Source organism: Cebidichthys violaceus, unplaced genomic scaffold (assembly GCF_023349555.1).
Source record: "Cebidichthys violaceus isolate CVI_PGR_0920_01 unplaced genomic scaffold, fCebVio1.0.p SCAF_16, whole genome shotgun sequence".
Classification (NCBI taxonomy): Eukaryota; Metazoa; Chordata; class Actinopteri; order Perciformes; family Stichaeidae; genus Cebidichthys; species Cebidichthys violaceus.
This window is the reverse complement of record NW_027176329.1, coordinates 5440331-5463750: the sequence shown is the minus strand read 5'-3', so window position 1 is coordinate 5463750 and position 23420 is coordinate 5440331. Positions and strand designations below refer to the sequence as shown.

General features: G+C 41.2%; 1 protein-coding gene across 1 annotated transcript; it reads right to left on the bottom strand.

Moving 5' to 3' along the window:
• Window positions 1-879: 879 nt before the first annotated feature.
• LOC137872578 (glycogen synthase kinase-3 beta-like) lies at window positions 880-22922 on the bottom strand. Its single transcript, XM_068710857.1, has 13 exons — window positions 22620-22922; window positions 15497-15582; window positions 13930-14031; window positions 13616-13699; window positions 13046-13156; window positions 12727-12857; window positions 12061-12265; window positions 11804-11899; window positions 10924-11110; window positions 10237-10314; window positions 8727-8756; window positions 2046-2069; window positions 880-940 (listed from the first exon to the last, which is right to left on the bottom strand). Exons 1-13 carry the CDS (start codon window positions 22792-22794, stop codon window positions 903-905), a joined length of 1347 nt encoding a protein of 448 aa, XP_068566958.1. The 5' UTR covers window positions 22795-22922; the 3' UTR covers window positions 880-902.
• Between the last annotated feature and the right edge of the window lie 498 nt (window positions 22923-23420).

Below are 23420 nucleotides of genomic sequence, written 5' to 3'. Positions count from 1 at the left end.
ACTGCAATGAATCCTTCTACATTTTAAGAGAGTAGTCTTAATTATTATCACACCTCCATCCTGGGAGCTCTCCCTAAAGTCTCTTCCTCTTTTCTCCCCGTTAAAGGTTTTTTTGGGGGGAGTTTTTCCTGTTCCGATGTGAGGGTTCCAGGAGAGAGGATGTCGTATGTGTACAGATGCCATCTGAGGCAAATTTGTGATTTTGGGCTATACAAAAATATATTGAATTCAATTAAAACGGAACCACAATTTACGTGCAGGTGAATGAAGCCGATATGGGACATTTGAATTATCATTAGATATGGTTGAAGCTGGTTGATATGATATAATGATGTATAATCAGTCTCAGCGGGCCACTTCACCTTTTAATACATCCATTGTCACATTTTCACACTTAACTGAATCACATGCATGTGTGGGGTTTATTAGGAGCAGTAATGATTGAAGTAAATATAATCTGAAATCTGTTTATATTTCAGCCCTGTTTTCTCAACATACTTTAATTACTGAGTGATGCCAACTGTGAGGTTTTATAGAACACATTTACGTTCACTTGGTAAACCTGGTAACATGTCACTTTATTTTATAAAAATGGACAAATAATATTTTAATTGCCGAATTTGATTATTAATTTTATATACAACAAACGGAACTTTGCCACTGTTAAATGAAAAAAGACGTTTTTCAAAATCACAAATATTACTTTGGGCAGACATTTTTCAAGTGATTACATACATGTTTTTATTGTATTTGTTGTGTGATCCAGTGTCTTCTGCATCCCAACTAAAAGTAAACCTTAAAGAGTAAAATTATCGCGTGTATTTTCCACCAACAGAAGCAAGGTTTCCTGCATTCTCAGTATTTAAAGTGGTCTTGTTCCGCAGACGAAGGAACGGCTCAGCTCACAGCTCACAGCTCACATCCCCCCAGAGGAGGTCAGCTAAGAGGCAGACAAGACAGAGAAGGTACAATCAGTATTTTAGAGTTACATTTTTTTCCCAGTCCCAGTTTGCAGTCCTAACATAGTTTAGACACATAAAGAAGTTGACGTAGTTGTTGTGATGTCACCAGTTGGTTTGTAGACTGCCATTTTGAAGCCTTCAGATCGGTGTTTTTGTCTGTCGCCATTTTGGCCATCTTTTTTGCAACCAGTGAACAGAAGTGACCATATTTGAACTGTGGAGGAGTGACAACTTGGTAGAGAATACGGCTATGGTAGCGGTAGTAACCTGTCAATCACATTAAGCCCGGCCTAAAGCATACCCTGCTTTATGGTCTGTTTGACTGTAAATGGATCATAATTTACTAAATGAACTTCATGCTGTATCGAAGAAGACTTGAAACTAGAGATTGAGACCATAAACATTGTGAGTCATTTTCTCATTGACTTCTATACAATCAGACTTCTTTTTGCAACCAGAGGAGTCGCCCCCTGCTGGCCAGTAGAGAGAATGCAAGTTTAAGACACTTCTGCATTGGCTTCGCTTTTTAGAACCGGAGGTTGCCGTCTCGGTTGGACCCAGCACCAGCCCGCTGTGATTACTGGCGCTGGGCTTCTGACTTGCTGAATGCCAGTCTGTACAGTTAACCGCTAACTGAGGGTTTCCCAGAGCCCACAAAATAAAAATAAGTTTCCTTATTTCTTTGGATTTAATCCAATAGACGAACTATCAAAACATACACAGACCCTGTAACTTCAACGTGGTTGACGAGCCCTTGGAGGAAGTTCTACGTCTCCGTCCTGTCATGCTGGACTGAGGACAGACTGGACGCTACGATGACTCACTATCAGAGACAGGACGGGCTGGGCTAGCTAGCATGCTAGTTTCAATAGATATCTCTGCAACACAACACATCTTTGACAAACGTCAACACTGTAACTTTGTCACACTTTCTTGATAATGTTAAAACTAAAATTTGGCCACATCTGACACATTGCTCCTTTAATCCTGGTTCAACGACATGAAGCACTCTGTAACCTTGTTTTTAAAGTGCTGCATGAATAAAGTACATTTTTGTTATTATTTTTAATTATTGAGTCTTACCTGGCTTCGTCTCCTTCCCTGAATCTGCTGTGGAAGAAGATTCAGATTAGTCAAGTGTTTTCAGAAACAATAGCCGTTGGTAAAATGATGCACCACCTTCCTAAAGTTTGAAGCTGTAATGTAGTGATGTAGTTACGGCTTTTCAGTTTTGTTCAGTCAGTGTAACTTTCTAAAACCCTTTTATTACAGCGTTTCCATTTTGTCCATTTTACTTACCTAAACTTACCTCGGAGCACTTCGTTCAGGGGCTTGTGGTAAATACAGAATACCTCCCCTTAACTGATGTTTCACAACTTTACACCTTTCCTTTCATTCACCCATTCACACACGTTCATGGCAGCTGCTCTCAGGATCAAACCTGTCTCACCAACTAAAGAAATATTGGATACGGTACATGAGCTACTTTGGTGTATCTGAGGAAGTTGCCGTAGAGAGCCATACATTCTGGTTCACATTTGCAGGGATACAAATAAAGATACTGAGCCTGAAATAGAATTAGCACTTTTTTTTTGTCTGTTTAGTAAAATCAGCACAGTGAGTCGTAAGGTTTAAAATCTGTAAAATTGTTCTGGACATACTAGACATCTAAAGCATTCCATCTTTCCGAGTGCACTTACAAATAATGCGGAGGTGGGCAGTTTATTCTTGTGCAAAAATTCCATAATAAGCATTCAGTATATTGTAATTCAAGTGATCTGAAAATTATACTTCTGCACTTCCTCTTGGCTGTTTCCAGGCTTTAGAGAAATCTAGCCTGTGACGGGAGACTTTGGCCAATCACAGGTCATGACAGAGACGGGGCGTTCCTATTGGCTGTTCCACAAAGGCATATGAGTGTGCACATCCTTTCAGATGGTGAAAGCCAGATTCATCCTGCAGGAAAAGTTGCTATTGGCAAACAGCTGTGTATACTGCAAAGCAATCCCCCAAAAAAGGAAGACAAAAAAAAGGGAATCTGACAATTATCGGCCAAGCTTCTCAGAGATGGAGAGAAAATGATGCTAATAGATGAGCCCTCTGCTAACAGTAGCCACGAGCTGCTGTGAGCTAGTCACAGCCGGCTATCTTTAGCAGAAGGCTAATCTATAAGCAACATTTTACGTGCAAATGCCCGCCCTCGTCTGGTGGGAGGGGCTCAGGACAGAGAGGAGAGCTACAGGATGACGGCTGCATTTGAAAATTCTAAATTACTTCTTTTTTTTCTTTTTTTTTTACAATATGCTGAAAGATTATAATTTATAGCCCAATGATGGCAGAAATTAAACCGCCTACCCCAGCTTTAACTGGTCCGCCTTTGATTAAGGCTGGAGAGGTACAAGTTTCAAACGAACACTACGTTCTCGGATTTCTTTGCAGGAATGAACAAACTCATCCGAGAGAAGAGTTAATCGTTTGTCTTCATGAAACTAAACTTAAATCCAGTTCATAACCTCTCAAATAGGAACAGGCTTCGGAGGAGAAACGCTGCACACGACCTAAACACAGTTTCATCACTTTATTACAGTAAATGAGTCCATATTATACAGAACATACACAGAACAGAGACAGACAGGTTTGTGTTTCTCTCTCCGTCTATCCCTCCATCACTCATCAGTCCACCGGGTAGGATGACACCAAAGTTAACGGCATTGGAGTAAAGAATAATGAATAACATGTGACATATCAACTCATTAAAGAAGCAGGAATGTCCCTCGGTTACAACTGGTGTTCCAGAGACTTTGAAAACACAGACAAAAAGTAAAATTTTTGAGATTTGGTTCACTTGAAACATTTCTGCATGTTGCCTGGCAACTAACACGCACGCACATGATAGGTGGCTCTGTTTCTGTCACAATACAAAAGTCTGTGTGATCAGTAGTAGCAGCAGGTTTGAACGCCATTCAGCACAAGTTGAGTACAAGCAGGACATCATGTTGTGATTTCTAGTCCGATTAAACACTCTGAGATCAAGTCAGACACGACATCACTTCCTCAGTGACCTGTAGCAAAAACGTTTGTTTCTTAATACTGCACTATAATAACATATAGCAATCTGTCACCACACACGAAGTTCTGTTCCAAAACGAGTCAAAGGAACTGCGAAAGAAAAAAGGAAGCAAAAACTGTGATTTTTAAACATTTAAAATAAAAGTTTTGGGAAGAACTACTGAACGTGAGGAGTTGTATAAAGACCTTCATCTCCTCATCTCTTCTTGAGGCCAGAGGCTTGAGACTTTTTCTTCTTTTTAGTATTTCATAGCTGCTGTGTTTACATTTACCATTTTAAATCTCCTAAATTTAAGACTGGAACATATTTTCAGCATCCAAGTTCACATTGCTCTTCATGTGTGTCCTGCTGGTTATCAAGGTACTTTGATTGTACAATAAAAGGGTCACCAATGGCAAAAGAAAATAATGTGTCTTGAGAACGTTTCACTACAACTGGCGTGTGCAGAACTCGTCGAATGACGACTGAACAGCTCCCTCTTGTGAAGAATCTGCAGCACGTCAAGTGTGACTTGGAGTCCCAGACTGAGGACAGAGCAGCTGTTAGCTTTACATCATTGGTTGAAAATGTACTAGTTTACGTGAGCACACGTCATATTTTGTTTTACAGGAAGAAAAGCCGATTGGATTTTGACGTAAAAATACAAATAAATGGACTTTTTAAAAAAATTGTTTTGCCTATATTGATAAATATGAGTGGGGATGTGATCTGAAAGGGTTAGAAGGGCTTTAAAAAAAAGATAAATGTCCTCTTGACTTTAAAGGTGCTTAAAAAAAAAAAGCTCTTTTAAATTAAATCATCGAAAAGTAAAACAAACAATGGTTTCAGACATTTTGCATTTATTATACTGTGTGGATCAACATTAGATGTAGACGAGCAGGTTGGAGAGAGCGCTGTCACGCTAACATGACATGCCTTGGTGCTTCAGATTTTTAGAGGGGTCACATCATGTTTTAAGAGAGTATATTTTTCCATCCAGAGTGAACAGAAAGAGAAGCATTTTGGAACAGAACCCTTGAAACAGTCAGACGGTCCCACAGAGGGCCGGACAGGGAGGACAGCTGAGTAACAACGTTGTTAACAGCTACTTTACATTTATCACTGGACTACGAGAGAGCGAGAGGAGGGGGGGGGGGGGACACAGAGAGAGAGAGGGGGAGAGAGAGGGAGAATTAGAGGGAGAGAAAGTTCATCAACAAACATGTGGTTGATTTTTTCTTCTTTTTTTTTCTTTGCAGTATTTACATTTTGAATTGTGAAAAATAAAAGAAACTTATTTACAAAAATGCACAAACTAAGACTGCTTCATCGGCGGGATGAGGAGAGATACGATATAAACAACTCTGTCATAAAAAGTAAAAAGATGAAAATAAAAATCAGTGATATTTACACGTGCGATAAGAGGGAAAGTGAGGGGAGCGATGGCTTCTGACATCAGAGGGATGAGACCAATCGGCCGGTGTTTTTGAATCTCCCCAGCAGGGTCACACCTTTTCATGGCCACAGAGAGTCTGACAGCTCTGAGTGTGAACGCGCCCTGCAGAGGGAATCCAACAGGCTGCTTTGGTCTCTGGACAGCAAAAAAAAAAGAAGCAAAATGAGCCCCGCAGGACTGGCAGGTGAGACTTGGGGGAAAACTGTTGGTGGGAAAGAGAATGAAAGATGCTCTCCACTCTCCTCGTATAAAATCAATGTGAATGTGCCCAATGTGGTGGAATTAAAAAAAGAAAACGCAAACATGGCTGCAGTGTAAAAACAGCAGGTGGAGGCATGGAGCAATAGTATCAAATATACTATACTACAAACTTTCAAGTGGTCTGTACTGCTTACTAAAAACCTGTATTGTTGACTGCTCTAACCCCAAAAACACTGGCTGTTCAGACTTGCAGGTTGGAGATTGGTCTTCTATTCTTGAGATAATACATTCCCTGACCCATGACCTCAAACAGCTCTCTTTTGTTTTTTAGGATAAAATTCAAACCGGTCCTCCCTGCTTGAGAGTCAAGTTAGACTACTATTCACATTAAGCACATCTTCCTTTCTGCTTCTGTGCACATGTCCATTCATGTTATTTTAGTCTTCATACAGAGAACCTGTTTTCAATCATTTCCACTGATGGACCTACAGTTCACCAACAACATTTCAAAGCCCTCTCTGGCTGAAATGAACTGACATCCGATTCTCGTCCCCAAAAACAGAGAAATAAACACATTTATGTTTAGCACCCCCCACCCCCTCGTTGAGTTTAAGAGAACATGTAATCCCTGTCCCGGCATTCTGAACTTTCTCTGCTGCACTTCATCAACAGGAGGACCGACAATCACTCAGCTCTTGGGAGTACAAAAACATTTTTTCCTACACTAACATCAGGACACCAATAATATTTCAGCTGGGGGTAACATTTGTGTTTGTTCTGCCGATGTATTTCGGGGGATCTTACTTTAGAACATTGTGAAATTAAAACAAATTTTAAAACCAGCCTTTTGTTTTCTGTATGACTACATGTCAACAGACAGTAGAGGAAGTGTAAAGGGGAGCCATTAAAGGGCAACTTCTGGATTTCCCATGTTTTTCTGTCTATGTGACTAGTTTTGAAAACGGTCCAGTATTGAGGGAGACCGCTGCAGATGGCAGTCCTGAAACGGGCTGCAATGTCATCGCTAGGGTCAACTCCTCAATGTACGTCCACTAAAAGTGACTGTTGTTGGCACCGACAGGCTCGCATTGTTTTCATAAGTGTCTGAACAACATTATGAAAAAACTCTACAGAAAAATAAAGACCTTTTCTTTAGCTTTCGCTCGGTTTGCGTTTGAGTCTAAACAGGTCTGGTTGGCGAGAGGGTCAGGCCTGATCCACGTCGTCAAAACCTTTTCAAAACTAAAATGCTTACATTGCCCTAAAGAATTGCTTTGCAGCCCTTTAAGCGTCTCCCGGTCGGAGTGCTCTCACTTAATACTGGACCAACTTCAAAAATGTTGTCCCCACATGATAAAATAAAAAAATACCAAAGTTACCCTTTAAGTAACAATATTAACCACATGTCAAGAATTTTCACAGTTTAAAAATCAATCAATCAAATCAATTTTCTTAAAACAATTTCAGACTTTTTAAAAGTAGCAACTGTTGAGTAGGGCAACTGCCCTGATTCAAATGTGTTCACTTCTATTCATTCAACACATCATGACCACAATGAACGTTAGTTCCGTTCTAAAAGCTCAAAATGAAAAAAAAAAAAAAAGAATCAGAATTTTAGTGGAACACGCCTTCAAAGACACGTCTGAAAACAACCGCTTCCTCTACATTCACTCAGTTTTTTACGCCCCTTCTGGTTTAAAAGGGGCGTAAATAAATTTTCTTCAGCAAGTAAATTCTGGAAACAATTTCTTCAAGAAGCATTGGTGGCCGTGATACAGAACCTCTAGTTTCTTAGACGAGCTTCACAATCCGTTTACGTTTCTATTGCTGCAATGACAGCTGGTTTTTTATCTACTCGTGAACACAACTAACTAGCTGGTAGGACAGAGAGCAAGCAGCGCACTGAGCGGCGTCCAGTGATGTACTAATATTTACACTATACACCATTTCAAAAGGCTCGTTCTCTTGATCTGCTTTTAGCTGAGCCCCACACGTTCTCCACAACAGACATAGACCGGTCTAAACTTGAGGGGTATTCCTCTGGGTGGCCTAACAAATGAACACCTCTGCCCTGCCGGATGTGGGAACGAGTCGGACAAAAATCACGGATAAAAGCTTAAAAGGAGTCTAAAATCCATGATTGATCTTACCTATGTTTACTATGAGGGAACATCTCACGCTTTTACCAGGCAAAATTCTCTAGATCAGGACACAAACAGAAGGACAGGTGACTGGTGATTCCCAGTCCGGCCTGTATAAAGTAATGGAGCCACTGAACCCTGATTCACGTAAGGGGCAAAGCACCTCCGACCAAACACTGATAACTGCTACTGATGAGGTTTTCTACTCAATCTAAACCCTAACATCAGGCTGGAGTGGTTCAAATAACGTGGCTGGAGCATGAAGGACTCCATCATCCCGGCATCCGCTCTCCTTTACCCTGATGACCTACGAGAGGCTACTTCTGATCTCGTCAGGCAGTGTACAGTTCAGACGCAAAGAAACACAGAAGAATATAAAAAAATAATCTTAGGTGGAAAAAAATAAAATAAAACTCTGGCGAAAAAATGTTTTGCGACCACATGATGCGTTCTATTAGGCAAATAAATTAAACACAAATATAAAGAAGAAAAAAGTTGATTTAAAAAAAAAAAGGAAGAAAAAAAAGTTATATTACAGAGGACCAGCCCCCACTATTGAACCTTCACCTGACCACCTGAGCAGCAGCGAGATGACTACTCTTTGTGTGTGTGCGCGTGTGTGTGTGTGTGTGTGTGTGTGTGTGTGTGTTTAACAATCACCTGCCCTAGTTACAACCCCTGGCAGCTAAAGAGCTAATGTTTGTTTGTTCAATGTATTTACTATACAAAAACAGATCATCTAAGAGGAGAGCAAGCAGCATGGAGGAAAGCACTAGAGAGTGTGTGTGTGTGTGTGTGTGTGTGTGTGTGTGTGTGTGTGTGTGTGTGTGTGTGTGTGTGTTGAGATAAGGGTGAGGCTCGCAGGCAGGCAGGTGAGAAGCTGCTTCAGATGCTGTTAAGAGATCCGGGTACTGAACTGTGTTGAGATGAATCGGAGCCGGTACCATCTGAAGGACACAAGAGGGGGAACAAAAGACAGTCAGAGGTAAATTAACAGTCCACGACTCAAAGGACCTGACAGCAGTATTTTACATAACAAGCCGTAATTTAAGAAAATACAGATTTCTACAGACTACACAACGTTTTCAAACCACTTGAAAATGTTCCTATTGAGAGGAGAAGAGTGACCACGGCTGTAACTGAAAACATAACGTTATTTGATACGTGCATTCTGAAATCTGTCATTTCTGAAGAAGTGCCCAGTACATCAAATCTAGTTAGTTCATGAAAAGTTTTATTGATTTCATATCCAATACTGCCACCGTGTGTCAAAAAAAACAAACAACAACCATTACTCTGAATACAACAACAATATATAGTAGAGATGCAGCGATCAATCAGTTGATGATCAAAACCGGACAGTTTTTAGCCGATGCTCGGTGAGGAGTCGGTCAGTTACATACTTCACCCACCGCACCACACAGCGGCACAGACACACACATCACATGTGTCTCTGAGTGAAGAGGACATAGAGCTCTCAATCCGTTACAACAACAAGTCATGGAGGAGCAACCTTAAAACATTTGGAACAACTAACTCAATCACACACCTACTATATTATAATTCATTCCCATGAATGCTGATCAGTGACCTAACGTTGAAGGAGGTTGCATTGACTGAACGGAAATGATTACGCTATGATGTGTTCAAATGTAATCCTATACAATTTTGTTTTCAGTGAGAAACCTGAATAAACTCAGTTGTTTGAAAACAATCTTTTCACAGCAGTATATATACACATGTATATATAGATATCAGAGAGTGAATTATGACCTATTTAACTTTCCAAATCTAGTTCTAACCATCTTATAATATATAAATAGTACTAATGCCAAGATATGTTGTTAATCAGAGCAGGTATTTCAGTAAAAACACAATCATTTATTTCCTTTTGGTTTCAATTGCGTGTTTTCTGCAAATAAACACTATAGATGACAATAAAAAAAAGGATAACATTTAGATTTTCCGTGACGGTGGGAAAAAGTCTTGAGCCTTGCAATCAATTAAAGAAAATCGGAATGGGCGGGTCAAAGATTTGTAAAAAAAATCAGACAATCGTCCAAGAAAACTGCAATCGGTGCATCTCTGATATTTAATACAGAACTGCTAACAATTTTTTAAAATCAATTTGAAATAAAAGTAGTCAGTTCCAACCTAGAATAATCCTGCAGGACTGTCAAACAAAACCTAGTCCCTTTGACACATTGTAAAAAAATAAAATACATAAAATAGACCGACTTTACCTCCTTAGCTAATTAAAATTCAGTAAATAACATCTAAAAAAAAAAAAAAAAGAGTGTTAAATCAATATAATTCAAAATTTTGACTTGTGATATCTGAATTGTTTTTTTATAATGGTATTCATTTTTAACACCACCATGATATTGACAATAATACTATAACAACATTAACAGAAGAGTTCCCCACCGTGGGCGGAAGCAGCTGTGTGAGAGCGGGCGTGAGGAGGAATGAGGGTTGAGTTCAGCTGGGGCTGGATGGACAGCTCTGCAGAAAATAAAAGCAGAGTTTATATTTAATGAGGAGTCATTTATCAAGAGGACAGCGTCACAGAACAATAGGATAGTGTACGCTGCATTAATGGCACCTCCTCTGAGGTCACAGCGTTGGCAGAAAACAAACCAAGAGACACCAACTGTTTGTATTTAGAGACACAGATGGTGATGAATCCATCGAGCACAACGTCAACACAAATTAACAATCTGTCAACCAAAACGGATGGAAATCGGGGCAGTTCACCTCAAAATCTAAAATACATATTTTTGCTCCTATCTGTAGAGCTATTTATTAATCTAGATAGTTTTGGAGTGAGTTGCAGAGAGTTGGAGCTATCGACCATAGAGATGTCTATTCTCTCCAATTTAACTGAACTAGATGGCACTTGGCTTGTGGTGCACAAAGAAAATTTATTTATTTTTTTTTTGGAAAAACTCAACATCAATGTCTCTTTCCAGAAATCCTGACCCCGTTACTCAAGCTAATCCACAGACCCTGTTGTGAGAAATTTCACGTAGGAACTATTTTCTCTCCACCAAACTACACCCACCAACCGTATCAAGACGCAGAAGGACAGCGTGCGTCTACTCGTGGACGTACCTGTGGTGCTGAAGTTGAAGAGCATCGGCAGTTCTCTGCCGCTGGGCAGTCGTGTGTTCGGCTGACGCAGCTCTTCGAAGAAGCCGTGCGAGCAGGCCTCTAGTGGGGAGAACCGCGAGGCCGGCGTGTACTCCAACAGCCGGGAGCAAAGGGTAATGGCCTCTGGAGGGGTGCGAGGTTTAAACACCTGAGGAACGAGAAGAGTGTGAGTCCAAGTATCTGCCAAAAATCACATCTACACTAGACAGTTTCTAGCATCGATGCAAAGCACTGTGTAGGTGTTAATTCATCAAAACCACCCAGTATGTAAATTGTACTGTTCAACTGTTTTGAGTATTTACTATCTACTGGAGGTTAGCGTGACACTCCGATGTTCCATTTACATCATTTCATTTTAGCACACGAGGTAAATGTAGGACTTCAAATAGTATAGAAGAGTTCTGAATCTAAAAAAATCAATTGCATGCATTGGAGTAGAAAGCTATCCACTTTGTAGTACATGTTAAAGGGCCACTTCTCTGGGTTTCTGTACTCTTTAAGTGTCACAGGGTTAATCGACATTCAGCAGGAGGGCACTAAAGCGCTTCAACTGGCAGATTTAAATAGACTGTGTGGGCACCAACACGTCCACTGGTATTCTCTTCTTTTGTTCTGAGAAACTGGTGTAGTGTCCGTCACTTTCTGGAACAAATACCTTTGTATGCATGTAGAAATGTAAAACATTTGTAGAGTTCCCCCCACACAAAATTCGTCTCAAACCCTATGAAGAGTGTTGCAAAAATCGTCATCATTGACACATGGATTCATTCTAGATGTCAGACAGTACAGGCCTTGAGAATACTCACTGCCCTGCAGTGTCTTTCCCTGGGTGTTTACTTACCTTGGTCCATGGATGAGCTTTGATCTGAGGAAACTTGAATTCTGTGTAGTTCGGGTTCATCTCTCGGATTTGTTCCCTTGTCGGGGTTCCCAGCACCTGAGAATAGATGTAGGAGTATGAGCAGTATTCTACAGACACACCGACGAGCACAAACCAAGTATATATCAAACTCCTCTAATCTCCACTGAAAAGAGGAATTACAAGTGACCCTACGATCAGTTCAGCAGCACACAGGACACCTCATAAAACGCACTCACCTTGATAATCTCGACAAGCTGGTCCACCCCGCTGTCACCGGGGAATATGGGTTGTCCGAGCAGCAGCTCAGCCAGTACGCAGCCTGCTGACCAGATGTCAATGTTTGCCGTGTAGTCCGTTGCACCGAAAATGAGCTCAGGGGCGCGATAGTACCGAGAGCAGATATACGACACGTTGGGCTCCCCGCGGACCAGCTGCTTGGCGCTGGGGAAATACAAGAAATCAGATCAAAACGATAAAGATGGCAGCAAAGAATGGCTGAGGTCCAAGGGGATGGAAGGTGTGAACTATTGTGCTATCAAGAGTTCTTTGTTTTATTCCTCTTTCAGCAGACTACAGAGTAGTCTGGATTTGGGTCAATCTCAGCTGGATTTTATGCCAACCGGCATTTAACATTGTGGCAAAGTAAAAAGTAGCCTCGCCACAGTTTTACACCAGCCCAACACTAGAGAACACTGCGCAAAACAAGCATGGTCAGGATAAAGAAGTAGGTCTGCCATATTGAATACAGAGCCATGATGCCACTGGGCTGCTTGAAATGGTTAATTCATGCCTAAACCTTCGGATATTATCTGCAGTGCTGTTCACTCTGCACGTACAAACATGCTACACCTCTTGTTTTCACCGTTGTGAAAACCATTCTTCCATCTGCTCATGCAGCTCACCTGCCAAAGTCACACAGCTTGAGGATGGCAGTTTCTGGGTCGACAAGCAGGTTTTGGGGCTTGATGTCTCTGTGACAAACGCCCTGGGAATGGATGTATGCCAGACTACGAAACAACTGGTACATGTACACCTGAGGAGGTCACAACATAAGAACAAGGTGTTAAAATGACAACAATAGAGTGCTTTGTATTACTGTGTTAGAGTTTCAAAGATGCCCTCTTGTGAGGTGTTTAAGAACAACCCGTTCCAAAGAAACAATACGCATTAGTACTTGTACAAAACACAGAAAGGTCTTGGTAGGAACAAGCTGAAAATTACCTTCACATATATGATAGGAATGATGCTCTTGGCCTTGTTAAAATGCCTGGCAACCCTGTAGACCGTCTCAGGGACAAAGTCCAGCACCAGGTTGAGATATACTTCATCTTTCTGTGCAGCACGGGACAGAGAGAGATCGTTGTGTTAAAATGTGCATGATTTCATATACGTTTGCCCCACCCACTGTTATACAAACCAATGTTACAGGAACACAAAATGCCAAGGCTGTTGATTTACAAGATGAATATTTTATTTTTTTTATCTAAAAATGAAAATTAACACATAATCCAGTAATTTACTTCACCAACAACATCTAAAATCAGAAGTGTTTCATTATTTGTCAGTCCAAGAAAGGGACTGCTTCCCTTTTTTCTGGGTTGGGTCTGTTTCTGCTGCATCTGTGTAAAGTTATATTTCATGTGCATTACCAACAGACATAATTTCCTCTGTTTTACTGCAATCTCCTGAAACTATGGTGCTGTGAGATAAGGTTGTGTAAATATGGTGACTTGGTAAACAGAATTTGATTTACAAATGAGAAAAAAAATAAAATAAATACATGAGCTGTACCTTCTCTCCACTGGAGTAGAAGAAGTAACGTAGCCTGACGATGTTGCAGTGGTCCAGCTTCCTCATGATCTGTAGTTCCCGATTCTGCACGTGAGCGGAAAGGTGAGAAATCAAGAACACAAACATGAGAGGAACTTTATAAAAGAACCTCACGTACATAGAACTAACCCCAAACACACTTATTCCAAAACCAACTTAATCATTTAGGAACAACTATCATTGAAAACAAAATCAAACAGGTGGGAGACAATGTCTGACTCCAGAACAGATGAAAGGAGAGAACAAGAGAACATGTGGATAAATGAGTTCATTACCTTGAACCTCTTATCCTGCAGAACCTTCTTAATGGCCACCATCTCCTGGCTGTCGATGAGGCGAGCTTGGTACACCACACCAAACGACCCATTGCCAATCACCTGATCACAAAAGAGGAAACAGTCAGACACTCGGCAGCAAGTACAAAATACAGACATGATTTCATAAGGCTCTTAATTCTGACTGTTGATATAGAATTTGAGGGTTGGAATGGAGATTACAATTTATAATAACCATTGTCCCAACTGTTCAGTTTATGTTCATTTTCAGTTTTAAAAGTGTTGCAACAATCTGAAGTAGGTCAGCTGCAAATTGTGATATTGGTTTTGGGGGAAGAGTTTGTCTTCACAGCACAGACAGGTTTGAGCTAACAGCATCATTCCTATACAAATGTTTAAATAAATTGCTTATAAATTACTTTAGGTTCTTATCATACATGACAATGTATGGAAAAACATTTTAAAACTCGTATGCTAACAATAATTCATTTTTTCCTTTACTCCCATGATACTTTTGCCTCGCAGTGACCCGTCTGCTTTCCGGTTGGCTGACTGAGGTTGGTGCTGCGTTCATATTGAAATCATGACGGGAAAGAAAGATATTTACTCCAAAGTAGATGAATAATGCCTCTAAAGTGAGACTCTGCCGATCCTCAGCAGGCTCTGGACTTGGGCAGCACATGTAGACAAACGGTCTCTCTCCTTGCCGCTCACCGGCTGAGCAAGAAAGCCCGGAAAGGGCCGCCGTTCATCTGCATGCACCGCCTGTGCTGCGGCGATACACAGCCAGCCGGAAAACTGGCAAAGCCTCACCACAAGCAAGACCATGGTGAGTGAAAAGGCAAAAGCTGTCCGTTTTTATTACCCGATATCCACGTAATATATATAGTTATGTCAATTAGATAGTAAACTGCTTGACAAATGAAGAAAAACAAAAAGAAAACCGTAGTTATAAATCTACTTCATCTGCTTATAGTGATCAATGTGACCCGGAGAAGCGTTCTCACTAAAAGCGGTTCCACTGTTCACTGGTTTCACACGACACCTTGATAACCTTCAACTGCAGCAGACATTGGAAAAGTGTCAATATTTCTGATAAGCCACAATAATAAGACTTTGAGATAAAAAAAATAAATGTATGCGAGCAAACTATTACAGAGACATTAAGTAATCTTAGAAGTGATAAAAGGAAACCAGCAGAAGGACCTGCAAAGGTACGAACAGTTACGCCCACTCAAAGCAACACCAACCTCAACCCATGTGGTGATTCCATTAGCCTCTCACTGACACAAGTATGTCACATTATCAGATCAGAGACAAGGCGGCTAGCAGAAAGTAGGCTATAAAGTCACCATTGAAAGCCATAAATCTCAGCACCTGGCAAAGTGATCATGGAGCTACTGGTATTGATCAACAACCTTATCAACTTCAGCCAGATATAGTGCAGTCATTTGGTGTAATGAGGTGATAAAAGCAGACGAGGTGATAAAGTTGCACTTCTACTCATGAAAAGGACAGAGCTTCTTCTGATGACACCCAGAGGACTTGGTTGGGCTTCCTTGCTCACCTTGATGTCAGTGTAGGAGACTTCCTGTGGGCGGTCCGGTCCCTGACCTGGTGTGGCCACGACTGTCGTCACCTTCCCGCTGTCTCCTAGGAAACAAGCAGCAACAGGTTTCAATGTTAGACCAGCGGAATATAACAATAGTGTTGTGATTCAGATCGCATAATAGCAGGTAATCTGGCAATTGCTTTATTTGGCTAAAACTTGTGAAGTTATAAAAAGGATTAAAGACAAACTTCTGGCTCCTTCCTACAAGGAGTTATGAAACGGCTTCACAATGCCCCCAAAACAATAACCCTCGACTTCCAACCCAGGACACTCGCTGCAGCAAGACTTAACATTTGGGCCGTCTCTCCGCTGGCCGTCTGAATATTTAGGTTAATGGCAGCCTGGTGAAGGGATGTCAACTTTACGGCGCCTCCAGGGAAGTAGAGAGGAATGGCAGAGTTCATATTCAAGACACTGTGACTAATTAAACTGGCAATGAACCCAGAAATAGGCCAAGCGCTTTCTTTGTCCCGATAAACTGTTTTAAGTGATAAGAGCCTTTCATACAAGGATTAGTTTGTTACACCGTCCGGTGGCGACGCACTAGAATCGAGAGGATAGAAAAAATGCATTATTATACATTAATAAAGGATGGAAATGCTGCATACTACATTTTACCACATTGTTAATATTAACTCAGTCACACAACAATTCCTACACTGATGGCAGAGGCTGCTAATCAGGATCCAAACTAATGCTCATTCACAAACACTCACACACCAATGGCAAAGCCTTCAGGAGCAATTTGAGGTTCAGTATTCTTTCCTATGGATACTTCTAGATGTGAACTAGTGCTGCCAGATAAACAGTGTTTTCATTCATCATACTATGCACATGTGCAACAAATACATTGCCTGAAAAGCAATGAATAATTTTTTCAGAGATGGTTATCAAAACCCGGTATTAAAGGCCGCAGTATTTACTATCACGCTGAAGCCTCTCCGTGGCTGATCAGAGAGGCCGATGAGGGGAACCCCCTGAAGTGAACATTACGCAAGTTGACGACAACTACGCTTCCTACTGTTGGTACGTGCAATAAAACCTTGGCAAGGATAAAGCCCATAATTTACCAATGCACCTGTTCAACAAGCATACACATGATGTAAAGTCTCCATCTGATTATTTTATTACCATTATAAGTATAAACGTCATATTAAAGACAACTAGGCCGACAGGAAATGTATAGCTAATATGTTAAATGTATTTATTACGAGCCATATTTTCATTGCAATAATGAACAATGTTATCACACACTGCAGATTTTCCTCGTATCGTCATGTGGACAGGAGGCGCTATCTTCCAATTGGTAAATGACAATCTCTATTATATTATGTTGCTCACCACACAAACACATATTATAATTAAAAATGCAGAACTTCAACGACATTTTAGCCAGAGAGTGTTAAGGATGGAGACACCCGGTGAAAGCCTGGCAGGAGCGGACCGTCATGTGAGAGTTATAAGCGAGACGAGAAGTTTCAAACGCGCCACAATCTTTCGTGGAGATGTGTGAACTGTTTTTTGATGAGTCAGTCTGCAACATGCCTGTTGATTTGCAGAAGGAAGTGCGTAGAACAATGTTTGACGGGCACATAAGCACTGTGGGTTCCGTGCTGATTTTACAACAACCTGCTGCTGGTTGCACAAAATGTAACCGGCGGATCTGCCGTGCGTTACTGTGGCTCGACGGTGCGAGAGATCACACCAGGTAGAGACTACAGATGGAGCCGATACCTGCTGCCTTCAGATGGCTGTAAAGAGAGTGGCCAGTGGAAAGGAGAGACCTTCTGTGTGGCGCTATGGTGCACCAGAGGACACTAGGGGAGTACTCGACCAAAGAAATAATGAGTCGATTAACACTCGTACTAAACAATTAGTTGATTTAAGCGACAAATCTGGAAAACTGAGTTTCTCTACCAGGAATCATGCATAAGCTCCTTAGAAATACATCATTCAGCATGAAAAGTCATTTTAAAGTGACTTATCAACCGATCCAGCCGTCAAGTAATCGACTAATAGGTGGCAGCCCAAGAGAAGAAGTGTTGATATTTATATATTGAAAAGAATCACTTTTCAGCGCCTGGAAGCCAATATAGCGATAACCACCAAAACTATTACCACCTCAACGTTTACCCGAAGTCGGCACCTTTCTAAACCTCAGAGAAAGGGATTTCAATACAAAGTAGCATTAAAGCGTTCACATCAAAAGTAGTTTAGCCAACTTCACTAACATTTCAGCACTGGTGCTAAAAGCAGTGAACAGACACGAGTCATGTGATTCTCTTGACAGAATTGAAGTCGACTTGTCGGTCCTCTTAACTGAAGACTTGAATCGTCCACTTTTAGTGGACAGCCCTAGTGTGGTCACTGCTCATGCTACAGTATTCTCTGTCTGCACGACACTCAGCACAACATTGTGTATAGTAGTCAGAGGGGCTTCTACAGCTCACATAGGCAGATGAATACCCGTCAACACTATCATTCTGATAAATCACTGTGTACCACTACTCTGACTCCCCACAGCAACAGTTATTTACTTCACCCTTAACAAATACAACTTTTTCAGTCTGTCTATGACATTTTAGGTCATCAGAGTGGAGTTTAAGGCAGAGCGTGAACAGCAACATCCCCGGTTCGAGTCTGGCCCTCGGCTTTAGTTGCATGTCAGTATCTGCTGCCATTACTGCTGGTTAAAATTAAAAATAAAAATGTTTACATTTACTGTAAATTTACAAAATCCAAAAGGTAAAATCTTTTGAGGAAAATGTACGTGTTAGCAGCTTATATTTTTGCTGTTGAAACATTTAACACTGAAAGTGGCATTCAGAATACAATTGCTGAAAGGATTTGAACTAGCAGTTAAAATGGAAGTGTTCAAAGAAGTGGGAGTAAATTATATGAACAGTGAAAACTGTGAAGTAGTTTTTTTGTTGCAATTTGTTGCTGACCTGAGGGTTTGTGTCAAAGCATAAAAAAATGGAAAGGTGAAATGTCAGTTGAAGAGAGACAGATGAGTTAAAAGAAAGCACGGACGTTCTGCTTAATTCAAGTTGTGCTACTTAAGTTGCCACCTTACACATAATTTGCGGATTTATTTCAGTAATTTCGACAAAGAAAATAAGTTATAGTTATAGCCAGTTGAGAGATTACATTTTTCTCTGCTGATCTATGCTACTTAAATAATAAAGCGGCCTTTTGCCATCTAGCTGTCATTGTGCTGCATCACCCTGACCGTCTCTACATACTCAATGCTTTGTTTACCAAACAAGACAAGGCACTTATTGATATGGCCCTCTTACAGCCAGAACTCCACGTCCCGATGTTCTCGTACGTCCGTCCCCACGCACACATGGTGAATAGGCCGGCACCCTGGTGATATCTGTTACAGCTGAAACTGTGAGGCGTGCAGAGTGACCGGGTCACTGGGTTCTCGTAACTCAATGGCCCGGTTCATGAATACACATTCACACCGGGCGCCAGGTTAAAAGTAGGACAGAGAGTTAAAGGATACGTGTATGCCGACCGTCCACGGAGCTCCTCCTCTTACATTTTTTTTGCTGATGCATCAGTCAGCACAGCCGGAGACATCAGGGCTCTTTTTCCTGCTGCCATTCATTTCTTACAGTAGAAAAAAACACAACTGACACAGGATTGAAACTACCCTGAGGTCCATAATCTATCACAATAAAAGGTGCTGCCATACTCTGGCTTTGTCAGTGTGTCTGTTTTTATCATTGTTTCATTGTGTCTGAGCTCAGTGTTTGTTGGACACTCTGCTTCCTGTCATTCACAGAAGGAAACTCTTGTCTCTCGGAGGAAATACTCCCTGAAAAACAGGCCATTTTTCAAACTGTCACATCAATACCTATTTGTTTGGCATTTATATCAACTCAAAAAGGCAGATCATTTTTAGCCAGGTTTGACACCGCAAAATCGGTGTCTTAAAAGTACACAGAATACATATGGCCCCACTATAATCACAATACAATGTTTTAAATAGACATACTATTCTGATTAATGCATTTACCAGCAGACTTTCAATATTGTCCCGTCTTCATACACAAAAACACACTGTCAATACACAAACTCATCATATTAAAGCTAAGTAGCTTTAAGAGAATGAAGTTTACCTTATTAATATGCAGTGTAATGCAGCAAGATCTTCCAAAAATCAAACCAGGCCATCCGCTCTATAGGGAGAACCTCTGGTGTAAGTGCGAGGTTTCTATTAAGTATATAGTTTGCTCATGTGACAGTCTACCACAAAAACAGAATCAACACAACACAGTTGATCGAGATCATGCTATCATCTTTCAGGCCATGTCCGCACTACTCTGTTTCCATTTGAAAACGCATATGTTTTACTACGTTTACACTACGCCGCCATTTTCAAGCACCGAAAACGGAGGAGTTTGAAAACGCTCCCGAGGACGGATAAGTTTGAAAACTCCGGGTTGCGTCTTCATGTGGACGGACGTAAACAGATAAGTTTAGAAACGATGACGCCCACACCCGCGTTCGCTACTTGATTGGTTCTGATCAGTCATGACGTGTCCTTCCCTGATTCGTCACACCCCTATCACGTGACCCTTACCCGGAAGATCACAAACAACAACATTGATTACCCATCAACTACCAGGTTAATTTAACATGGAGAACTGATTACATGCGTGTCCAGCAGAGTTATCAGACCTACGGAGCGGCCGTATGAAGTCAGGGTTAGCGGCTTTAAGGAGGACGATGGACACAAAACGGAGGACTTTCCTGTCCTTATTAATGCTTATTTTGATCTGCACAACTATTGTGAAGTCCGCAGATAAAATGTAAAGGAACAAAAGCAGTAAATGCTCTCCAGTAGGACAGAGACTTCAGCCACCAGCAGAGCTACGAGTGAGAACAGACAACAACGAGACCGAGGAAACGAGTGAGAGACATGTGTTGACCACATTTATGGACCCATAATCATTATGTGTAAGTGTTCATTTTAAAGTAAATTTGATGTGAGAGAGAGATATATATATAGAGAAAGACCTGCAGCGCTGTAACTAAGTCGGAAAAATAAAACTTCAAAAACTTTCCACAAAATGTGTCTGAGTTTATGAGGAAGATTTTAGAGAAAAGAGAAAACACAACCTTTTCATTCTTAAAGACTACTTTATTTTTTTTTTTTTTACTAAGCAACCAATCTACTTCCTGTTTACATCAACACCTACCCGCATGCCCAGTGTACGTGAAGAGTCACGTGATATTCGTTTTCAGGCGTTTTTGTGTGTTTTGAAAACGATCTCCGTCCGTGTGGACGGAGATCGTTTTAGTTTTAAAACTCTGTTTTCGTTTAAAAGTCAACAGTACCTAAAATTTACATAAAGGAATTGTGGACAAAAGCCTTCTTGTGATAGCAATTTTCTTATATTTTCCAACTAAAATTTGTCAATTTGATTATTTCTCATAAAACCAGTCAGCGATGTCATCCACAGATGTCATCCACAGACAGTGAATAATAGAACAGCCGTAGTAATTATACTGAGATGTGGGGAATGTTTTCTGATTTACTGCCGTGAGCCTCACTTTCAAATCCCTTTGGGTGTAATACATTAACAACACAACAAAAACTTTTTGAACACACTAATTCACTGTTTGTGGACCAACTCCAAAAGTAGAACCCAATGAAATCATCAATTCTCTAGTTGATATGCCATTTTCTAAGACTCTGGGAAATATTTCAGTGGAATAAAATCAGTAGAAAATGAACTATATAGGGTAAAATGCCATCACTTTAAGCAGGAGGGCAAAAAAATGTATTATTTACCTCCCACTCTTGCCCATTAAGTGGCTGATCAGTAGTTTTATCTCTTTGTTTAAGTTCACATTGTACCACATTCTAGAGTCTTTTGCTCCAGAATGTGGTATCTTGAGGAATATATTATACAAACTGGAGTACTTAATAGAAACCCTTAACATTGTGTCATCAAACATCCACTACTGTTATTCATAATAACACATCACTGGTTGGTATGGCAACACAACATCCTTAATTCTCCATGTCCAAGTTTAATTTTTTTAAATGTCAAATCACATCATTCTCTCTCACAAATAGCTGGCTAACTGGGCTAATCCTGCCTCTTGAAATAACCTCCAGGTCTCCCAAACCCGACAGCGTATCCATCAATCATCTTTACCAGTTGACAACATTTGGGGCTTTAAGGGCCTCCGGCAGTGTTGCAGAGGGAGGGAGAGCAAGAAAACATGGGTCACACTGCTTTGAACTACATGTGACCTCCCACTTGGGCTCCAATATCAAAGCCACACACCACTGCCTGCTAATGGATGATAAGGTTTGGATTAACACATGCACGCACACACACATATCTCTGCTTACACCTGTCACTATGGTAATAAAGAGGCATACTATAACTCCATCTCGGACAGAGGAAACCTACTCCTTGCTATCACAGCAGACAGCCCAGCTCTTGTGCTGGATATGCATCACTTGCATCCTCCAGGCGTCGGCCACCTGCTGCTAAGTCTTTGCCCCACAGGTGACCTTGGTGAAAAGGCAACTTTCCGCCCTGACCCTTCTCCAGGCTGATGCCGCACTCTCAACGGCACCCACAAATAACACCCTTGAATGCAGCACTCGAGCATTTGCGGTCCAGCTTGGCCACAAAGAACAACGGAGCCCCGTTTTACTGCTCACTCACATTGACCACAGTGAAATAAAATAGATCCTCACATTATAATTTAACATTGGTGGATCATATTAGTCGTCAATATGATTGTCGTAACACTGGGTTACAGTGATAACCAGCCAGCTGCTTAGTTTGACATCAGTAGGGCTGAATAACGTTACATCCATCCGCCGGACGGGGAACTAGTAACATACAAAACAAGTGGCTAACGTTAGCAGGCTAGCTGGTTAGCATGCTAGCAAGTTGGTTACCACTACACAGGAGCAACAACGACTTTCCTCCGGATTATAACATACAACACTGGCAGGTATTTTTGAGGTAAAAGCACATAATATAATGTATTGCATAGACAGACTCCGGCAAAGAGCTGAAGGCTAATTAGGACTTACTGGCAAGCTTAAGGTTCGAGCATCCCGACGAGCTGCTGCCGGAGGCCTGCGGGACCCCGGACTTTCCTGTGCTGCTCCCCACGGCAGCGGCTGATCCGGTGGACGCAGCGGCGGTTCCTGGAACACCTGGCGGCTCAGCAAACGAGCTGGTCCTGGGCCGCCCGCTGCCGCTCATATCTCTGTGCAGGGGTCAGGGTTGTTTCTTTCACTATTTTCAGCCAATTGACTATTAATTATGAATACCCAGCAGCGAATAATCGTGGAAAGACACACCGAGAAATACCGCTCCCGTTGCCGCCGGCTGTCTGGGCTGATAGCTGTTGCTAGACACCTAGAAACAGACCTCTCGCAATGCCACATGGGAGACGAAGTTCGAAGTAGCTGTTGCTCAGCTTTGCTGCACAGGCTTTCATAAATCAAAACAACTACAAAGTTAAAATGACTTAACAGTGGATGTAGGCCAAGGAAAGAGCAACGCTCACAGTGTACAATACCATACAAATAAAAGACTAAACATTAGTACTCAGATATAAACCACAGATTTTGGCCTGTTAGTGACAAGTTGCCCACCACTTTATCCTAATGCTACAGAGATTATTTTTACATTAGAGTCGTGTAGCTGGCCCATAAAGCAATTTGTAATCTCATTTTGATCTGCTAATTTGTATTTTTCTGCTTGTAAAAGTATAATAATTAATACAAGTAACAAATATAAAGTAAAAAGACCACTTGGGAGGTTCAGCATTGTGATATTGCTTAAATATTCAACTAGATTTACTTTAAATGAAGCTCTTTTATCGT